General features: G+C 54.4%; 5 protein-coding genes across 5 annotated transcripts; 4 read left to right on the top strand and 1 right to left on the bottom strand.

Annotated features, from left to right (window-relative positions):
• Nucleotides 1–1,630: 1,630 nt before the first annotated feature.
• J4E92_004261 (uncharacterized protein) lies at nucleotides 1,631–2,667 on the top strand (the record flags this gene model as incomplete). Its single annotated transcript, XM_051495651.1, has 2 exons — nucleotides 1,631–1,937; nucleotides 1,988–2,667. The coding sequence occupies 2 exons, from the start codon at nucleotides 1,631–1,633 to the stop codon at nucleotides 2,665–2,667; spliced, it is 987 nt and encodes a 328-aa protein (XP_051354670.1).
• A 565-nt stretch (nucleotides 2,668–3,232) lies between these two features.
• J4E92_004260 (uncharacterized protein) lies at nucleotides 3,233–5,591 on the top strand (the record flags this gene model as incomplete). The annotated part of the gene is made up of 2 exons (XM_051495650.1): nucleotides 3,233–3,237; nucleotides 3,329–5,591. 2 exons carry the CDS (start codon nucleotides 3,233–3,235, stop codon nucleotides 5,589–5,591), a joined length of 2,268 nt encoding a protein of 755 aa, XP_051354669.1.
• Nucleotides 5,592–9,034: 3,443 nt separating this feature from the next.
• Nucleotides 9,035–9,577, bottom strand: J4E92_004259 (uncharacterized protein; the record flags this gene model as incomplete). Its single annotated transcript, XM_051495649.1, has 1 exon — nucleotides 9,035–9,577. One exon carries the CDS (start codon nucleotides 9,575–9,577, stop codon nucleotides 9,035–9,037), a length of 543 nt encoding a protein of 180 aa, XP_051354668.1.
• A 744-nt stretch (nucleotides 9,578–10,321) lies between these two features.
• J4E92_004258 (uncharacterized protein) lies at nucleotides 10,322–11,626 on the top strand (the record flags this gene model as incomplete). Its single annotated transcript, XM_051495648.1, has 1 exon — nucleotides 10,322–11,626. One exon carries the CDS (start codon nucleotides 10,322–10,324, stop codon nucleotides 11,624–11,626), a length of 1,305 nt encoding a protein of 434 aa, XP_051354667.1.
• Nucleotides 11,627–12,827: 1,201 nt separating this feature from the next.
• On the top strand, nucleotides 12,828–21,075 carry J4E92_004257 (uncharacterized protein; the record flags this gene model as incomplete). The annotated part of the gene is made up of 2 exons (XM_051495647.1): nucleotides 12,828–14,886; nucleotides 16,175–21,075. 2 exons carry the CDS (start codon nucleotides 12,828–12,830, stop codon nucleotides 21,073–21,075), a joined length of 6,960 nt encoding a protein of 2,319 aa, XP_051354666.1.
• Nucleotides 21,076–21,476: the final 401 nt, after the last annotated feature.

Below are 21,476 nucleotides of genomic sequence, written 5' to 3'. Positions count from 1 at the left end.
CCCCAACCTAGAGAGGGGTCTCATTCCAGCCTTCTTGTCTTGACGCATCCTCCCATGAGTGGCGTTGGTCACCACAATGAATGTATGCGCAGTGTCGCAACAGGCGGGCTGAGACGAGACCCCTCTCGAGACTACTGGTCTGATACAGACCCCTTCGACCTGGGCGCCCAGGTAAAACAATTCTCTCTTTGGAGAATGACATCTGTGATGGCCCTTTTCTTAGGACCATCGCGTCCGGAGTGGTTCTTCTTTGAAGACCACCATAATCTGCGGGAACCCTTTTTGAGAACCTGTGTTATGTTAGCAATTCATCGTATGTCTCGGGTCGAGAAGGGAGGAGAGAGAAAAGAGGAAAGGAGAGAGAACATACCTCGCACTCATGTCGGCAGCCCCACCTCTCTGCCAACCCGCCCGGTCAAGAGCGTCCCTATAATATCTTTCCTACCGTGTACACCCGTTTCGTCTTCTTACGGGTTTGACACAACGCCGGCACACATCTCCATCTTTGTCTCTCTTGTCTCGTGCCGGAATCTCTTCTCTTCTCTTCGACATCGGACCGCGTATGCAATGACTCCTCTTTGGGTAGTCCCCATACACCTGTGATATGTCAGCTCGCCGTCATGAATGTCTCGAAGAACAGGTGGAAAGTTGGAGAAGGGGAGAGAGAAACAAGTCATACCTCACCCCCCTCAGTGTTGAACAGCCCCACCGCTCTGCCAACCGGCCCTTTCAAGAGCCTCCCGCTACAGGCCCTTCCTACCGTGTAAACCCTTTGGGCGACCCACGGTCCAGGTTGTAGCGCTGGTGTGATGCACATCCCAGAGATGTGTGTTGATGAAAGTTGATGTGAGGGGAGGGAAGAAGGAGGTGCGTTAGGGGCAGATATATAGTTGAAATGTGTTTGCTAAGAGAATGATCTCGTGCGCTTGACTGTTGGGCAGGTGGGGAAGATTGTGATTATTAGGTGTTTCCCTGCTCTCTTTGATGTCAGGCGCGAGTGTGATGTGTGATCCGACCAGACATGTGGAGAGAAGATTGGAAAGTAAAAGTTTGGTATAGCGAGACCGATACTACGAGTGGATATCTCTGAATATGACCAGAATAGCAGAATACGTGACAGACAATGCCAGCATCGCGAGTTCACCGGCTGCCACAGTGTGTGTCTCGCGCCGGTCGACCGGAGGATCAAGCTTCCTGTAGGTGAAGCCACATCACTCCTTCCTCAATTATAAGGCTCCGTCGCTTCCTTCTCTTTGGCGAACCAAACACCATCTTCTTGATGAACTTGGCGCTTCACACCCCTCACATGACGTTCTTCAGTCAATGGTTTTCACACGAGGTGCGCGGTTGTTCGGCGCCGATCAGCCTCGGCATATGGACAGCCGAACGCTGGACCGACGTAGGCCCAGCACCAGCTCTCCGGAGCACTGGAGCTTGCACATGCGAAACCCAAATCCGCTCTCGCCCACATCAGCCACGCATTTTCGCTCTTCATCGCATTGTGGGAGCAGTCGCGTAGGTGTGCTCTTTCTCTAGACGGCTTCATTGGTCTTCATACCTTACTCGACTACGTCTACCTGGATTCTACGCGCGCCTGTCCATCCCACGCGACCCCACTACAGCTCCCACCATGTCAAACACGGCGGATTCGGTCATTGAGAAGCTGCCCAACACGGCTGAGCTAAAAGAAGATGTCAAGGCAGCGTCCAAGTCTTCGCTGCAGTCGCTGCGGGCGCTGTTAGCGGGAGGTGTGGGTGGAGTGTTTGCTGTCGTGGTCGGCCATCCCTTTGATCTGGTCAAGGTGCGCATGCAGACGGCAGAGAAGGGCGTCTACAGCGGGGCTATGGACGTTGTGCGGAAAACCATTGCAAAGGAAGGACTGGCTAGGGGGCTGTATGCAGGTGTTTCTGCGCCGCTTGTTGGTGTAACGCCCATGTGTGAGTACAGGAGGACCAGTATATGAATAACCTAGGCTGACAATCGACAGTCGCGGTGTCCTTCTGGGGCTATGATCTCGGCAAGCAACTCGTGTCCAGCGTATCCAAGGTCGAGAACAACCAGTTCAGCGTCGCACAAGTCTCCGCCGCCGGTTTCTTCAGCGCCATCCCCATGACCATCATCACCGCACCCTTTGAGCGCGTAAAGGTGCTCCTACAGATTCAGGGACAGAAGAACCTGGCGCCTGGCGAGAAGCCCAAATACTCTGGTGGCATGGATGTGGTGAAGCAGCTATACAAGGAGGGCGGCATCAAGTCAGTGTACCGCGGCTCTGCCATGACACTGGCGCGTGACGGCCCTGGATCAGCCCTCTACTTCGCAACATACGAGACCGTCAAGCGCAGTCTCACGCCAAAAGACCCCGTTACCGGTCAGCCGGGGTCGCTGAGTATGGGCGCCGTCATGGTTGCTGGTGGTGCTGCCGGTATCGCCATGTGGATACCCGTCTTCCCAGTTGACACCATCAAGTCGCGGTTGCAAAGTGCCGAAGGCCGACCAACAATCAGCGGAACCATCAAGGGCATCCACGCGAGCGGTGGTCTCAAGGCTTTCTTCCCTGGTATTGGCCCAGCCATGGCACGAGCAGTGCCCGCCAACGCAGCCACCTTTGCCGGTGTAGAGCTTGCGCAAAAGGCAATGACGAAGATGTTCGACCGCGACGGCGAGTAAGGGACTCGCCAAAGTCCTCACACAATTCTCGGATTCGCTTTTCTTTCATACTCCATGTCCATCTCATGTTGATCACGAACGATTTGGTGGCATTGCATATGGCGTTGTTAGTTTTCGCCTCCGCGCTTAGATATAGAGCAAGGGGCTTTCTGGGCGAACTCCACCCTTCGTCCCAATCGCCAATAGATACTGTTCTCACATACCCATCTTTGCTACGTCCAAAGTACCGGTTTTGGGCGGCCATGCGGTCTGTGCAAGCCAGGGCCCATCGGAATGCGGTTGCATCCGCAGTCCACTCTTCCCGCCCAACCAAAAGCCGGCCAAGATGACAAAAGCCTTGCGATCGCTACCGCTGTCATGGACCTGGTAAAGCGCCGGATGTAGACATGCAGTACCAGGTGCATACCGCCTTTGTTTGCTATACAATCCTCCGGTAGTCGCCACCACCCCCCGCGTCAATATGCCTTGCTTCGCCTTTGTCCTCGTCTATATCTCCCGTATTCGTACTGTATGTGTTTCAGGGATTATCGTGTCGATACTATTAAGAGGTGGACGGGATGTCCTGATGACGTGTGGAGATTGGCTAACCTCGGTGATGAATCGAGGAGTTGAGAGATATGACAATGGAGACTGCGCGAACCCGGACACCATCGATCTCGAGATCTGTTGCGCCAAAGTTCTCGCCTCTTAACCAGCACCCTGTGTCTGCTACCGCTGAATCAGATAAGGCTCATCCCATCTTTCTCGAGCATCCCTTCGAGCGATTGTCTCCTACCTTGGCAGCATATCCGCGCGTTGTCGAAGCTTTACAAAAGAGACGAATATCAGTTTATCCCGACGTCGGCGAAACGATGCAGAAAGCGCTAGGTCACCGTGCCGACTTCTTCGACGATTTCTCTTCCGAATCAGAATGGGAGGACAGGATGAGCAAAACGATACAGAGTCCGATTGCAAGCCAAGGGCCGGGTCTAAGAGACATTCCGTACGACATCCACGGCGATGTGGAAAATGCGCAGCGCGGAAGGAACAGGCAACGCAGTACCATCACCTCGCTTCCTAGGCTCGCAGATCTTGCAGATGTCTCTGGCTCTGGAACTGATGACAGCGGAACCGGCGATGAGCGAGTTTCTGGTCGAGGAACCAATCACGCACGAAAGATGTCTCTAACGCGTCTGAACAAGGACAATGTGCGCCTGGTGGATAACAGGTCTATCAGATCCAGTATCGACTCGCCGAGACACTCGTTACGCAGCAACATGTCTTTGCCAAACTCTCCGCTCATGGCATCGGCCAGTTCAGCACCTTTCAGTACATCAGGACCTCTAGAGGATACACTCACCGCTCTACCACAAAGTCCAACGTTTCGAAGAGAGCACAGAAGGACCGCGTCATCAAACAGCACCTCCGACAGCGTCCTCGCAGACTCCATCATCAACGCCCACGTCATGACCATGCGCGCCCTCGAAGCCCTGAGTTCAGACCCGCGGAGTATAGACCCTCGGGTCAGTAGCGACATGGCAAACGCAGCAGGCCGCACATACCTGCACTCCGCCTCCACAACCTCCTGGCCTAAATCCACCTCTTTCTCCGCAAATCGACACGTCACCCTCTCCCCTCTATCAACCGGCGAAGACCAAGACGACAGAGCCAGCCGCCACCGCACCGCACAAATCTACTCCCCAGCCCTCAAACCCCCCAACCCCTTCTCCGTCCCCAGCACCGCAACCACCAACACAGGTCAAGACCTCCTCGTCCCAAAAGCTAGCTACATCCCGCAAAAACACGCCAGTATCCTAGACTCCCATCTCTCCGCCCTCAACTTCTCGCTCTCGAACCGCACGACGGAGGATTACACGCGGTTGAACTCGTGCTGTACGAGTGCGTTTCCGTTTGGAGATGAGCCGAAGAGTCCTTATGATGATCGGAAGGGGAAGGAGGTTCTTGGGCTTATGACGGGGAATGGTAATGGGGATGAAGTTGATATGAGGAGTCGGAGGGAGAGGAATGAGAGTGCGCAGGGGGTTGTGAGGGGTAGTGCTGAGGAGAGGGAACGGGGAGGTGGAGGTGAGAGGGGAGGGGGGAGTATGGAAGAGGGGGGTGTTGTTGTGATGGTTGGGTTGAGGAGGTGGACGTGGGGTATGGGGAGGGGGAGGTGTGCATGCGCGTGTGGTAACGTGGATGAAGAGCAGGGTGGTTTGTCAGGAAGAGAAGAGAGGTTGGCCAGAGTCGTCATTCCAACGTACGCCTCGTCTTGGACGCCGAAACACAGCTATACCAAGAGCAGCATCAGTAACTGCAACAGCGAGAAGAGGATGGATCACAGCCCTAGAATGAAAAGGAAAGAGCGCTCCATCGACTTCGACGACGAAGCGTTCGCGTTGGCGCTCAGGGCTGCGAATCGCGAGTTGGCCGGTAATTGGTTCCGGAGGACGTTCAGTGCGAGGACGTTGAGTGGGATACATGTTGAGAGAAGAAGTACATGGGATCACGGCAACGGCGACGGCAACGGCAATAACAAGGACGACCGCGATATTCATCCCGCCCTCCGTTCTCCGCAGAACAGACACCCTGCAACACCTTCCTCAGACGACCTAATGGCGTTATACAAAAGCCCCCAAATCGGACGAAAGAACTACACGTGGATATCCTGGGCCCGACGAAACATCCCCTCACAACAACAACAACCCCACACACCAACGCTCCACCTCACATACACCCTCTCCCGCCCGCGAATCCTTCTCGTCATGGGCATCCTGCTGCTCATCAGCCTCCTCGCAGCCGCAGCATGGATCCTAGTGGGTGCCGGCGAGGGGAAATTGACACGGAAGGAGTTTAGCCAAAGAGTGGGGAGTGGGATGGCGATTGCGGGGTTTGTGCTTGCGGTGGAGGCGTGGGTGTGCGGGGCGTGGGTTGCTTTTTCTTGATGGGGCGGATTCAGAAGTTGGTGGACAATTTGAGAGATTGGTGTTTAGAGATGAGAATGACAGAGCTATTGTGGGGGAAATATAAAAAGTGTGATCTCTTTGGAATGGCTGGGCTATTATATGTCCATGATGTATCTTTAGGTATCCTTAGGTCCCCTATGCCTACCCTGCTTACCCTGCGTCCACTTCGCGACACTAACAGACTTGTCACTACCCTTCTCCTCCTCACCCCTCTTCACCGGCTGCCCAGCACAGCTATCCGCACATATCCTGATGAAAGTAGTCGCAGAATCCGAGATAAATCCGTTGATTGTGCTATACAGAATGCAGTTCAACGACTTGAACGCAAACGCTGAGCAGTTATTTAACTCATCACACCGTTGACGGCAGACGTCTGCGTTCGGGATACCGCCAATGGCGAGGATGACTTGAGAGCCGGCGGCAGGGATGTTTTCGCAGCGGACGAAGTAGTTGTCTTTGCATTGGGAGTTGTTGGCGGAGCAGGCGTTGGAGAGTGGAGTGGTGAATTGGGGACAGTTGGGGTATTTGACGCAGGATACTGTTGGTGCGGCGGGGACGCAAACGGAGGGAGTTGGGGTTGGAGTCGTGGTTGTGGTGGATGTAGATGTGGATGTTGCTAGTGTTGTAGGCGCGGCGGTGGTTGCTGGGGCGCTGGTGCCACAGTCGCGGTTGTAGTATGTGAGACCAGATCCTGGCCTAGGGTCGACGTTCGTGGCGGTGATAGGTATCCGGGCTAGATAGCATGTATCATTATAAACGATGAAGCTACCGCATTCACTCTCTGCGCGACATTTTGCTAGACAGTCCTCGTTGGTTGTGAATGACGAGGTTTTTATGACCTGGAGGTTGATGTTGTCGATTCCTTCCACGCCACAGAGTTCAGCGGCACTCGGAGAAGGAGCGGGCGTTGACGAGGTTGTGGACGTTGCTGGTGTGGCAGGCAGCGTGGTAGTTACCGAGGCGCTGATCCCGCACTCGCGGTTGTAGAATGTCAGAGGGGATCCTGGCCCAAGGTCGACGTTTGCACTGGTGATGGGCGACTCATTTAGATAGCACCCGCTCTCAGAGATGATTACACTACCGCATCTACTCTCAGCCCGGCAGTTGGCCAGGCAATCCTCGATAGTTGTGAAAGGGCTGCTTGTGAAGGTGGAAGGTTGTTCTTTAATGTAGCCTTTTGTGCCGCAGAACTCCGCGGTAGATGGGGAGGGTATGGGTGTTGACGTGATCGTGGAGGTTGCTGTCTCGGGAGTAACGGAGATTTCGGAGGACGAGCTGGAGGAAGGTGATGTTGGAGATTCGTCGGCCGAAGATGAGCTTGAGGCGGTGCTTGTGGTCGTTTCGCTGGTCGACGTAGAAAGTAGGGTGGAGCTAGAGGACGTAGCAGTGCTGGAGATGGAAGTCGACGAGCTTGGAGCGGTGCTGGAACTCGATTCGCTGGAGGAAGTGGAAAGTGGTATAGGAGTAGAGGACGAAGCGCTGCTGAAGCTGGAGCTGGACGAGCTAGAAGTCGAAGACCTAGCAGAAGACACAACAGTATCGCACTTTCCGAATCCAGCCTGACAGCCCGTTCCGCAGTATGCGCTTCCGTTACCACAGTACGAATACTGTGAGCAGCAGTCGCCATACTTCCCACCTGAGCAGGTCATTCCCGCCGGCGAGGCTCCATACGAGTTTCCACAGCGAGCGTTGGTAGTGACCTTAACCTTTACGGGAGTAGACGATGGTGCTGTCGATAAAGTTGTTCGGGTCGAGGTCGAGGTAACGCGGCTAGATGTCGTCGAAGTACGCGCTGGTGCGACGACGCCGTTGCAAGTACCGAATGATGACTGGCATCCGGTTCCGCAATAATCCTTCGTCTTTCCACTGCACGAAACATTAGTTGATGATTTGCAAAACGGAAGGTAGATGGCATACCAGTAGCCATATTGCGAGCAGCAATCACCCCACTTTGAACCTTTGCAGGTCATGCCGCCTGGCAAGGCATTGTACGCGTTTCCGCAGCGAGCGTTCGTTGATACCTTACCAGCGGCAAGCGTTATCGCTGCTGAAAGAGAGAGGAGAAGTGTCCAGCGCATGATGGATGAAATTAAGAATTGAGGATTATGCTGTATTGAAAGGAGTGACAGATTGACGACGAGCGAGGGAATGACTGTGGGTGAGGTGCTCGTAAGGAATGAGACGAGTGTCCTAACAAGAGTTGGGAGCCGCATAGGTATATATCTATCCTTTTAGCTAACGAGCATGTGCACACAAGATGGCAGTAAAGTTCTAAAAGCTCGAAGCCGAAGTGGCTTGCCCGCGTACCTGCATTTCACGATAGCCTCACGCAAGCGTTCCCGAAAAGCCACAAGCGCACTCATCGAGCTCCCTTCTCAAAAGCATATTGACTAGGCAGTCGCGAACATCAGCCCATAAACAGGACCTAAAAGCCATCGTGGAGAAAAAGACATTGCGCAGGATGAAGTTGATGAGGGCGAGCGAGTAGCGCAGCGGGTGATTGGCGCGACCCCTGGAAAGCACGTGCGGACGCGTTCTGGACGCAAGCCACACAAGAGCGAGGCTACTCTTCGCGATCGGCCGCCCCGGGTGCGGAGGCGTTCCGGGGACTAAAGTAAAGAACTCAAAGGCTTGATATCCTGCAAGGCCAGCGCTATCATCTCCTGAAGACACTATTGTATTGTTTTCAATCTCTGCTATACTCTTAAAGACGTCCCAGCCCTCCACAATGTCCAGAGATCACGAATACGTTGCCGTGTTGATGGACTGCTCATGGAAATGTCACAGAAGAGTCTTTAAAGTGGTGATGCAGAAATTTGATTTCTCAATTTTTCTGCATCACCACTTAAAGTCTCTCAGCCTTTCAAATCCCCACTCCTTCCTCCGCAGTCCAACACCCAACACCCAACACGGCAGGCAGGCAATCATCATCACCTCCCCATCCTCTTCCTCTTGAACGCTCCCCATTGTGCTATAACAGACGATCGTCCAAGAGGAAGAGGATGACACGGCGCTGATGACTACCTGACTGCCAATGAAGTCTCTGCCTGTTCCTCATTCTTCTCTCAATTGGCGATGTAAGCGGGCATTGTGCGTATCATCCTGTTGGATACCTACAATGAGGGTTTACATCGCCAATTGCGAGAAGGATGTTGTTGCTGCTTGCGCATCTACGTCGATGTTGCGCTGTACTCTTCTCTTAATTAGCGATGCAAATGTAGCATTTCCTTACTCCTGTTGAATAAGGAGATGCTACATTTGCATCGCTAATTACGAGAAGGATGGTGTTGCTGCTTGCGCATCTATGCGAGATATCGCGGTAGATCAGAAGGGGTGTGAGGAAGACTGCGCGGTGACCATAACCCGACTTTTCTCCCATGTTCATTCCACAGCGCTGTCCGTGAAGTTTATGACAGATCCACTCATCCACTTCCTCCACCCTTCCTCAGCCTCGCCCAGGGATCCTCAACAAAGCTCGGTAGAAAGTATGCCGTATCTCCATTCTCCATTCTCACGCCGTGACGCAGCGCATTCAGCTCAGCCTTGGAGATTGGTGGACCGCCGAATGATACCATCTCTGCCGCGGGCGGGTCGCCAGACATCGCAAGGTTTGGAGTGCTGCGCTCGGCGGCAGCCGGTTTCTCGGGTAGGTTCTGGCCGCGAGCTACAAACGCTGCCAGGCCAGAGTCGGCGGGTGCGTTCTTCGCTTTACCCGGCGCGTTGTTGTGGGGTTGCGGCGCGGGGTTTGTGAAGTCGGATACAGCGTCGGACACAGCGTCGTCGAGGTTGATCTCGTCATCGTTGGCAACTTTCTTCGATCTGACACCCAGTTTGGTGGAGTTGGCGCCGCTCGCATCAGGGCCAGCTTTGGGCGAGGCGGTGTGGTCGAATTTGCGTTTCTTTGTCCCACCGAAGGAGGCGAAGCCCATGGCCGCTGCGATCTCGTCGTTTTCGTCGTCGTCCATGGTGGAGGATTGGTCGTGACTGCTGAAGTTGAAGAATTCGTCGTGGCAGCCGAAGTGGAATTACACGTAGGACCACGGCGCCAGCGCCATGAGGAATCGAGGTCATGAGCTTGCGCACGGATTTTTAACAGACGTCGGCCCCTCGGGGCTTGGCAACTGCCTCCAACGCCAGCGACCCACATCCATCAGCACACTACTCCAACGCTACAACGGAGATCCACACTCCGAGCCATTTCGTCACTACCATTCTACGCTGCATACGCGTGTGTATCGTGCAATGACTTCCGGAAGAACTACCACACCTCGCTCAATCGCACAGCGACGATCTCCACTCCGATGGAGAAGGTAGCATCGTCGGGGTGTTCTTGCTCCGCATATGATGTCAACCGGCACTTGAGGACGTAGTATGCATAGTCGGACCGCGGCTTCGGGATAGGCGGATGGATATATAAGCTTTGATGTGAGCCTGCGGTAATGGCTTGTTCAAGCCATATTCTTATCCTTGGATTGTCGAGATGAAAGTCGCGACTCAGGTGTTGTTCGCCTCGTTGGCTGCGGGCTCTGTGCTTCCGAGAGGGGGTGGAAGCCATAATGGGAGTGCGATTGCGGACGGCGACTTTGTTTATGTGGATGGGCTGAGATTGTATAATGGCGATGGATTGTACTATCTTACTGGTAAGGATATCCTTTTCTCCCCTACAAGTTGTGGGCTGACATATTCAAGGCATCAACTACTGGGCTTGTATGAATCTTGCGGCAGGTCCAAAGGCAGGTGGCAACTACTCGCGCTTGGTTACAGAGCTCGACCAGATGGCTGCGAAAGGCATAAACCACCTCCGTATCATGGCTGCTTCAGAAGGGGCACCAACACCGCAGCCCTTCAGGATGAACCCAGCGCTCATGGAGTCACCCGGCCAGTACAACGAAGACGTCTTCGAAGGACTTGATATTTGTCTTGCTGAGATGTCGAAACGCGGCATGCGCGCCACCATGACGCTCAACAACGAGTGGCAGTGGAGTGGTGGATTTGCCCAGTACGTATCATGGGCAAACAACAACACCGCGATCCCGTATCCGTCAAGCTGGAACCAGACTGCACCGCCCCAGCGCGAAACCCCTGGCACCGGATGGGGAAACTACACTGTCGAAGGCGTCAACGCAGCCCCATACGACGAATTCACTTCCTTTGCCAACCTGATCTACAACAACACGCAAGCCGAGCAATGGTACAAAGACCACATCAAGACCGTCATGAGCCGGCGCAACACCATCACAGGCCGCCTCTACACCGAAGACCCAACAATCATGACCTGGCAACTCGCCAACGAACCCCAACCCTCCGACCAACTCGGCTACACAGGCCCCTACAACATCTTCTTAGAACCAAACCCCAACGACCTGCTCTTCCCCTGGGTCGACCGCATCTCCGCCTACATCCGGTCCCTCGCCCCCAAGCAGCTCATCAGCGTCGGTCTGGAGAGCAAACAAGGCGAATACTACTTCAAGCGCGTGCACAACTTCTCCACCGTCGACTACGCCACAACCCACTGCTGGGTCCAGAACTGGGGCGTGTATGACATGTACAACGCTAGCGACGCGAATCTAGTCGCGGCCCAGGACTTTGCGCGCCATTTCATGAAGAACAGCAGTCAATGGGCCATGGACATTGGTAAACCGGTTTTCCTGGAGGAATTTGGCATGGCAAGAGATAACTGGGTGAATGAAGATAAGGAATACCCGTACCTCAGTGATGCGAGCACCACGCACAAAGACGCTTATTTCACGACGATTATCGGGGCGGTTATGGATGAGTTCAGGAACGGGGGTGCGTATATCGGGACGAGTCCGTGGGCGTATGGCGGGATTTGGAGGCCGGAGACGCAGAAGGCGAATGAGTTTGGAATGGTTTGGGCGGGGGATCCGCCGCATGAGAGTCCGGGGTGGTATGATCTTTATGATGATGATTATGCGATGGAGATTGTGCATGCGCAGCAGAAGATGATTAGCTTGTGGATTGGGAGGCAGGGGAAGAATGAGACGGGGTATTAGTTGGGGTGGGAAGAAACTTGCGCTTCCCGCTGGCCGTTTCGCAGATTGTGGTTTTGTATAGCTGGTTGATCTTGCTTCCACTGCGGATCAAGATAAGCGCATTGAACACCACCTTCCTAGCATCAATCTTGAGATCTCAAATATACTCTTCAAATCGCCCTATCATACAACCCCCACCCCTCACAAAAACCTCGACGGACTACTCTTCTTCAACACCAACGGATGCCGATGCACACTAGGCATCAACCCCAAGCCAATCGCCCTCCGAATCGCCTTCGCAACCTTCCTCTGATTCTTCGGCCTAAGCCCCGTATCCTTGCTATGCTTAACCCTCCCCATCTCCGTCATATACTCACTCATCATGGTAAAGTTCTTATACTCCAATATCGGATTTATGCCCAACACATCAAACGCGTCTTGCTGCGGCTTCTTGCGCCCGTACTTCCACTTCTTTTGCTCGGTGCCGGAGAGGTCGTGGGGGGCGTACACGTCGCCGGGTTGCCATTTTCGGTAGATTTGCCGTTGGTATTGGGCCGCGCGGTCGGATTCGAGGACTTCGCGTGGCATGTTGGCGGAGAGGCCCATGGTTGAGGCCATGCCTGTGAGGGAGGGGCCGGTGCGCGGGCGTGTGGTGTTTGTGTTTGGGGGTGGGCGGGCGGCGGCGGTGCTGCTGGCGAGGATGTCGAGGATGCCGTCTTGGGGGCCTGCGCGTGGTTAGAGGGCTGGAGGTGTGGTAGAGGAGGGCCATTGGAAGATGGGGGAGTGTGTATGGGGGAGGGATTTGGCGCACCTTGCTTATGGGACCCGGTAGAGAAGTAGCGCATGCATGTCGTGCTTATGGACGGCAGCGGCCGCAGTGGTAACCGTGTTATTGACATCTCGGCGGCTGTGGTGGTGTTGGCGTCGTCGTCGCTGCCGTCGTGACTTTTCGAGATGCGGCCTCGGCGGTCGGAGGTTGACTTTCTTAGCGCAATTGGATTTCACAGCAGGCAAGAGCTCCCGCAATTGCTCCCCTCACTCCCCGTCGCCGCCACTGGATCCCGCTTCCATCCCGTCTTCTTCGTGTATATACCGTTTGTGCGCCTTCCTCTCCCATATGGACGCCTTCTTCGCCTAGATACCCTTCCCACTGTGCGCCAATTGCACGCCCAACCTACGTCACCACACTTTTGTCCTGCGCTTAGCGAACGTCGCCGCCGCCATGCCCTCGCACTTGACCCGCCTCGTCTTCCGCAACATCATCGCCAACGAGCCTCTGCTATACCGAGGATGCCGCTACCGAGCCGTCCGACCCCGCGTCATCACCCAGCATGGCGCCCGATTACTTCCCCAGACGCAACGGCGGACTTTCTTTGGGGAGCTGTTCAAGCAAAAGCGGAAGCTCAAGCCTGCAGAGGCGCCACCGGGTCTGAATACGATGGCTGAGGTGTCGTATAAGCGGGCGAATGACTTGAGACCGCCGGCACCGAAAGACGTTGCGGATGCGATCAAGGAGTTCTTTGCGCAAAGAAAAGGGTCATTTGAGGATTGGCATGTGGGGACTGCGATTGAAGCTCTGAATTATCTGCTGGAGAATCCGAGAGAAGACGGGAAGCCATGGCTATATCGGCAAGACCTGGACAATATCTTGGAGAAACTGCTGGACACGACGAAGCGACCGGAAATTTTAGGGAAAGCGCACATGGTCTTTGGGCGGCTCGTGGTCGATGAGTTGGCAAAATCCGAGGAGCAAGAGCCAGAGAAGGCTGGGGAGAAGAAGACGAAGGAATTGAAGGTCCCTTTCAAGATGTACATCGACTCGAGGCGTGTCCAAGTTCTATCCGCGTTCGGTGCGGCTACTCAGGCAAGGGACATCGCGATTAGTGCGTTCAAATACGACAAGACAGCTAATGCCTTGATACGTGGCGCCGTGGTCTCTAGCTGGAACACGGTGCTTGGAGGAATCATCCGGGAGAACAGCCTGACCGAGGTCTCGAAAACGGTGGATGCTTTCACAGACGCCTCAGTTCCATTGACCAGGCCTGCGCAAGACAAACTAGTAGCATTCTACGCTGAGCGTGCAGACCTGGAAAAAGCCAAATCTTGGTACTCGCAACCCGTGCACACCAAAGTCGGCCACCAGGTTACCCAGCCGTCGGGCGGCACCAGCTCTGCTCTGCTAAAGGCGTGCGCCGCAGCAGGCGATCTTACCTACGGTCAACAGGTGGTAGCGAGCATGCTCAAGGTTGAGATGCTCTCGAAACCTGAGTGGGATGCAATCTTCCTCTGGTCTGCTGCTATCGGCAAGGGCCCTGATGAGATCGCTCGGATGATCAATGTGCTGATTCGCAGAAACGACGAAGCACGGCAAAAAGATCCTAAGGTCCCTGTAATCCGCCCAGATACTGAGACCATCAATGCGCTGGTAGAGCACTGCATGTCTAAGCAGGATCCATACCTGGCGGAGCGCTACATTGTACTGGGCGAGAAGTTTGGCATTCATCCCGACGAGACGACCTATACGATGCAGATGCAATACCGCATCTCCGTCGGCGATCTCGATGGAGCCAGATCTGCCTACTTCAATCTGCAGGGTAGCTTTTCTGGGGACGAGCGCAGTGTCGCAGTCGTCAATGAGCTGATACAAGCACTCTGCGTGTCCAAGCAGCATCATTTCGATGAGTTGATGGCCATGGTGGACGATCTGCACGAGCGCAAGGCCAGCTTCGCACCGGAAACTGTCGCAGCGCTAACGCTCTTGCATCTTCGGAGGGGCGAGATCCACGACGCGATGGATCTCCTCCAAGTGCACGCTCATCAGTACTCCCCAGAACAGCGGACGATCATCCAAAAGGCGCTTTCCATGTTCATCCTGGATGGTGAGACTAGCACCGCAGATGCTTGGGATGGCTACCAAATCTTACGCAACGTGTTTGTCGAAACGCCCAGAGAAGACCGGATACCAATCATGAACGGCTTCTTCGCCAGGAATCGTTCCGACATGGCCTGCCACGTCTTTTTCCACATGCGCAACCACGTCAGCCCCACTCACACAGCAACAAGAGACGTCTACGTCGCAGCCTTCACTGGCTTCGCTCGCTGCCAAGATGCCGAGTCCCTCGAACTAGCGCACAACCAACTCAAACTCGACCTAAACGTAGAGATGGACACCAAACTCCGCAACTCACTCATGCTCGCATACGCCGCCACCGGCGAGAACCGCAAAGCCCTTTCCTTCTGGCGCGAGATCTGCGATTCCAAAGAAGGCCCCACATACAACAGTCTCGCCATCGCCTTCCGATCAAGCGAAGGCATGCACTTTGGCTCTGAACACGCAAAGTCCATCTGGAAGCGCTTGAAAGATCAGGATGTCGAGATTGACAAGAATATTTGGACTGCTTATATGTGCGCTGTTGCACGGAATCATAATCATGATGAGGCGTTGGCGTTGGTGGAATCTGTGGAGGAGGAGTATGGGTTTACTCCTGATTTACAGATGTACGTTGCAGTTCCTCTTTGACTTCACTCTGGCGGCTTTACTGATAATCGAACAGTCTGGGTAGCTGGTTCAACTGCACGGCTAATATTGAGAGGCAAACTCGCGTCGAGGCTTGGATTAAACAGCATTATCCGCAGGTGTGGGCTGAGATGGAGGCTCTGGGCCATTGGGTTACGATGGATGGGTTTGGGTATCGCCAGTATAACATTAATCGCGACCTTGACCCGTAGAGCGGCGCGGAATGGAACGGTAAGGTAGCCAGGCCAGGATGTGCTCGATTGACGGCAGTACGACATCAACCGCGACCGTGACCCTTGAGTCGCGCGGATCGAAATGGTGTGGTATTCTCACTGGGACTCGGGTACCAACATTGCGGGTAGTATGAGATTACGGTCAACCGCCGCATTCCAATCGCGGAATCTTAAACCAGGCGCATTGCGCCAATGTACGCATCCAAAGTCCCTCGCGAAAAGACTCTAGGCTCGAACGCGAAGCCCGGAAGACCATGCGCTTCACATCCTGATAGTCAAAATCCATATCCGGCCAAGCACACCTCGTTTTCGTCTTCGTTCGTCAGGGTCTCGCTTCTCTCACTTCTCACTTGCTGGCGCTCCGTTTGTTGCTCACCAGGCCTCAGCGGCGTTCGACGAGCGCTTCTCCACCGCTATCCCTACTATTGACAAAGTCTCCCACCCGCCGCCTCCTGCCTTCTCTCTCCACCCACCCCTCACTGACTGGGTATCCGTTTGTCGCCCGCCTGGCCTTCGAGCGCCTTCCCACCGCTCTCTTACTGGGGATAAAATTCTCCACTTGATACCTCCTGTCTTCTCTCTTCCACCCACCTACTACCCTTCTCAATTCTACCCGCCCTCTCTTACTGGCTGCAAAAGCCGCCCCATCAATTGCGCCGAAGCTCTACAACCGCTACTACATCTATCCACTTCGCTATCGACCGCGTCGGTCTGTCAAGAGCGATTGGCTGGACGACGGTGAGTAACCTCATGATTTGCGGAGAAAAATGAGATTTCTGACATTGAACGTGGTAGTCATCATGCGCGCTCACTATCTAGTCGCTGGCTTGATCGGCCTCGCTGGTCTTGCCTTCGCCGCTCCTACTCCCGAGTCTACTGCCGTCTCCCTCATCCCGACCTCCCAACCCGCCGACATCGCCGACCTCGAGTATGTTGCCCCCGAATGCAACATGGGACAACAGCCAGACATGTGGCTCGCGGCTATCTGCGGCAACCACACCAACACGAGCACCATGCCCAAGACCTGGCTCGGCGTCTGCGCATTACTTACCGCCGGCGTCGCGCATGAAGTCACAACCACGGTTCAAGACCCTGGTCTCATGTGCAGATTCTACGACGACAGCGACTACTGCAACAGCGACTACGTCGTCGCTACCCTTACCCACCATTTCCGGATCCCGTCGGCGATTGGCAAGCAGATCAAGTATGTCAGGTGTGATAAGGCGCCGCCGCGTGGGGAGTCTGGTGAGCTCGAGGCTAGAGCTGATGATGCTCTTCTCCACGATGCTCCTTTTGTTCTTGGAGCGGAAGATATTAAGCACGCCGAAGAAGATGACGCTCTTCCCGCCCACGACGCGATCCCCACCCAACCCGAAGACACTTCATCTTGGTCCCCATCCCCCTGTATGAACCCCGGATCGGACTCCTACTTCTTGATCGTGTGCGGCGGTGGCAACGCCAACTGGATCCCCAACAATTGGATGAACGCGTGTGTGCGGCTGTCCGATACCGTTGGGCACCACGTCGGCACTGTTATTCAGAACGCGCACATCATGTGCAAGTATTACGACGACAGTAACGAGTGCAATAGCGACCATAAAGCGTGGTCCTCCAATACTTCAGAGGACATCGAGCTCTTTTCGTATCCTCCCCAGGTCGGAAACCAGCTCAAGTATGTCATGTGCAAGCAGCGTGAGTGGCGCAGGGGTATTGCATCTTCCTCCGCCTGTATGAACCCCGATGCGAGCCACTACTTCTTGTCCATCTGCGGCAATGGCAACGCCAACAACATCCCCAACAATTGGATGAACGCATGTGTGTCGCTGACCAGTACCGTTGGGTACCACGTCGAAACTCTTACTCAGAATGCGCGCATCACGTGCAGGTACTACGACGACAGCAACGAGTGCAATGGCAACATCGAAGGGTCCACCACTACTTACGAGAAAGAGGAGAGCTTTACGATTCCACCCGATGCTGGAAACCGGATCAAGTATGTCATGTGCAAGATTGGTCAGTGGCGCAGGGACGTTGGTGGGATTGAAGCTCGAGAGGTCGATGTTCCTTCCTCATCGGAGATCTTTGTCGCTCCGGAAATTGTAGTCGCTCCAGACACCGATATCTCGCCAAGCACCGATGTCTTACCGGCCTGGGCCTGCATGAACCCGTCCCCAGATAACCAATACTTGGTTGTCTGCAGCCATGGCGTAGGCCAACTCATGACCAATAAGCTCCTGGGTAACTGTCTGAAGCTAAACAGCGATATCGCGTATAATGTCGATTCTTTCATTCAAGATTCAGGTCTGAGGTGTAGGTTCTACAACGACCGCCACTCAGACTGCAAAGGCGAACCCATTTACACCGCTCAAACTCTGGATAAGCAACACCTCTTCAAGATCGATGCGAAGTACGGGACTAGTTTCAAGTATGTTTGGTGTTACAAGGGCGACCACCGGTTGAGCGATGTTCCTGCGCTCGAAGCTCGAGTAGCGGATACGTCTCTTGAGGCGCCATCTTTCGCGGTCGAGGAACCGTCCGGGCTCATCGCGCGACTCATCAGCGATACCGGCTACGCCTTTGAGTATCAAGAGAACTTCGCTGGGCTCTGCATCAAACTCCCGGATACGGTATCTCGTCATTTGACGCACGCAGCCTTGGTCGATCATACCCTCTGCAGGTTCTACGAGAGCGGCTGCTTTACTGTCATTAAGCCTCTCTTCACTGCAAAGAGCGAGGCCCCCTATACCAAAGTTCCTGTGCCATCGGATGTCGGCAAGAAAATCACTCACGCTGTCTGTGGGCCTTCGACTGCTCCCCATAATGAGATCGATGTGCGAGCGGATGCTATATCTCTTGAAGCTAGCCCGGCGGCCGCTTCCGAAACAACGGCATCTTGGGAGTACATAGCGAGGATCTTCAGCCCCACAAGCGACTTTGCTATCATGAGCGACCGCGACAGGTCCTGCCTTATGTTCGAAGGCCCTTTCTCTTATAATGTTACCAAGGTGAACATTGGAGCTCATACTCTCTGCGTGTTCTACGACAACGACTGCAGTCTAGCTAAGTACCCCGTCTTCACCGTTTCAAGCACCACGGAGCAGTTTGTCAGTCGCGACGTGCCAGCGGATATCTCTAGGAACATTACCCACGTTATTTGCGGAATAAAAGACCATGATGCGATCGAGACACGAGCAGATGCTACGACGTTTTCCCTAACCCTTGCGCAAATCTCCAGCAGCACAAGCAAAATGTCTGTCACTAGCGAAAACGGCCGAGCCTGCGTTATCTTGAAAGATCGTATTTCCCGCGATGTTGCCAGTGTAACTGTTGGAGCTCACACTCTCTGCGTATTCTACGACAACGATTGCACCCTAGCTAAATACCCCGTCTTCACCGTTTCGACTGACAAGGCGCAGTTCACCGCTCGAGACGTGCCAGCGGATGTTGGCAAGAAGATCACCCACGTCATGTGCGGGAAGAAAGACGGTTATGCCAGCATCAATGCACGAGCGGACGATTCATCTCTCCAGACCACAGCCCAGAAGACGAAGATGGCCCGCGTCCTCAGCGATACAGCCGACTTGTACATCTACGACGACAACGATGCGGATTGCGTTGCGCTCAGCAAGCATGTGGCTAATGACGTGGTCGGAGTACAGTTAGAAGCCAACATTCTCTGCGTGTTTTACACCAATGCCTGCAATATCGCCAAGTTCCCGATTTTCCGCGCTTCGAATCCTTGGAGCAATGTCGTGAGTGTGGATATCCCGGGGTATACTGGCCGCGACATCACACACGTCGCTTGCGGGAAGAAGCATACCCTTGATGCTGAAATCGATGCGTGGGCGGCTACTGCACCGTTTGTCGATGCCCGAGCGGAAACTACACCCACTGTCGATGCGCAGGCGGTTACTACACCCATTGTCGACAGCACGGTACTGACGACTTTACACTTGGACGGCCCGGAAATTGCCAGGGTATTCAGCAAGACTGCCATGTTTGGTGTTAAAGATGAAGACGCCAATACCTGCATCCCACTTGGCGACTCCATTGCGAATGATCTTTTCGCCGTGGCCGTACACGAAAACGTCCTCTGCAGGTTCTGGGAGAACAGCTGCGACGTAGCCAAGGGTCCTCTGTACCAGCTCCACTCGAACAAGGGGGATGTTGCCTCTAAAGTACCTTCCGACATTGGCAAGCAGCTTACTCATTTCATGTGCATGCGTACTGAGCCTCAAGCTGCAATCATTACGCGAGAAGCACTAGACACATCGATGGCCGACCCTGGAGCCATGGCCTTCCTATTCGGCAGCACTTCCCAGCTTGGTATCTACGATGAAGACACCAAGAAGTGTATCCAGCTTGGCGACTCTATTGCGCATGATCTCATCGCTGTGGCTGTACCCCGAAACGTTTCCTGCTCGTTCTACAAGGACGGCTGCGATGTATCCAAGGGTCCTGTTTTCCTTGTTGCGTCGGGCCAGGGGCGTGGGGATGTTCATTACGTGCCCGCGGAGATTGGCGAGAGGCTTACTCATGTCATTTGTGTGCGTACTCAGCCTCACGCTGAGATCGTTGCGCGAGAGGAAGGTTCTCGGTCCAATGTAGCTCTCATCACTTCCGCGGCCTCTGCAGCCAACACACCGGATCCAGCTACCGACTTAACCAATACCCAGATCCAATACCCCAGGGACGGATACAGCCCCGTAGACCTCCCAGTCGGCGATCTATTCACCTGCTCTTATGAGCAAACCGATAGCTGCTGGATCATGGATGCACTCAACGATTGCTTGGAATTCCCTACGAACACCGCCCACAACGTCATGATCCTCGAGCAGGCTAAGGGGACGTATTGTTGGTACTACAACAAGCCTGGGTGCAAGGATAGTGATGAGGTTTTCCATCACACATCGGCGCCAGGAAATCCGACTGCATTTATCGGGACCTTCTTCAAGGATCTCGCGAGTGTGGTGTGCGGAGGTCCCGGTGTGACATCTGAGCTGGAAGTCATTCCCCACGACCATGCTATCGAAAAGGTCACCGCCGTGGACAGGCCCATCTACGCCGACGATATCACCAAGCGCGATTCTCTCCCCACGGACTCGGCACCTTCATGGACACTTCCTAGAATCATCCGAGTGGGCGAAGTATTCGCCTGCTCCGAAGACTTTGCCTCCGGCTGCTGGTACATCAACGCCCAAAATAAATGCACGGATTTTCCGGCCCAGGTCGCCCACAAGTCCCAATTCATCATGCAGGCCAAGGGTACATGGTGCAAGTATTACCTCGAAGCCGGCTGCTCGCACGAAGCGTGGCAGTACGTATCTTCTCCCACGGATCACACTACGTTTGGGGTCAAGACCAACCTGGTCGCGAGCGTGGAGTGTCAAGCTTCTAAGGCGACTGCGAACGAGGTCACCAAGCGCGACTGGCCCCCAGGCTCAACAACAGTCTGTCACCAAGCGCACTACCAGTTCTGCACCGACAACGCCATCAATGCCATCCAGCAATGCGCCAACTTTGCTCCTGCGGATCAGGGCCCGGTCTCGATCATCCAGTATGGTGGCGCATACTGCAAGTGGTACCGCGACTTTGGCTGTGGAGGTGGAGAGGACAAGTCGCCTATGAGCATTGATTCTAGGGGTGGAGAGCAGTGGGTCGATGATTTGAGCGTGGAGAACAGGTTCAAGAGCGTCAAGTGTGAGGCGTATCAGTGGTAGGCTTCTGGCTGGCTGCTAGTCTTCTTGAAGGTGTTGCGGAAGCGAAAGTAGCTTCTTTGGATACCATGTAGTTGGATAGATCGAGGAATGAAATGTCGTTCCCTCCATCTTGTCACTGTATGAGATAGGTCCGAAGCTTACATCGACGTTAGGCCACCTACTTTGCATGTTTTCATTATTGATGTAGGCTGCAAATCCATTCAGCTTTTCCCCTACGTTGACGTGACTTGTAGGATTCTGGCCCGGTAAGCGTGTCAGTAAGGCGTACTTGACATGTGCGCTTTCCCTTCTCGGGTTAGCACGAACATGATCTAGCGCGTCCCAGGGAACCAACCCTCCTACCCCGCAAACTCTCTCTCTCCATGTTTCGCGACGTTTGAGTAACTATCGCCATGGATAGT

This window comes from Alternaria infectoria (genome assembly GCF_024043175.1).
Source record: "Alternaria infectoria strain BMP 0036 chromosome Unknown scaffold_5, whole genome shotgun sequence".
Classification (NCBI taxonomy): Eukaryota; Fungi; Ascomycota; class Dothideomycetes; order Pleosporales; family Pleosporaceae; genus Alternaria; species Alternaria infectoria.
The sequence above is the reverse complement of the archived record's forward strand: the minus strand, read 5'-3'. Positions and strand labels throughout refer to the sequence as shown.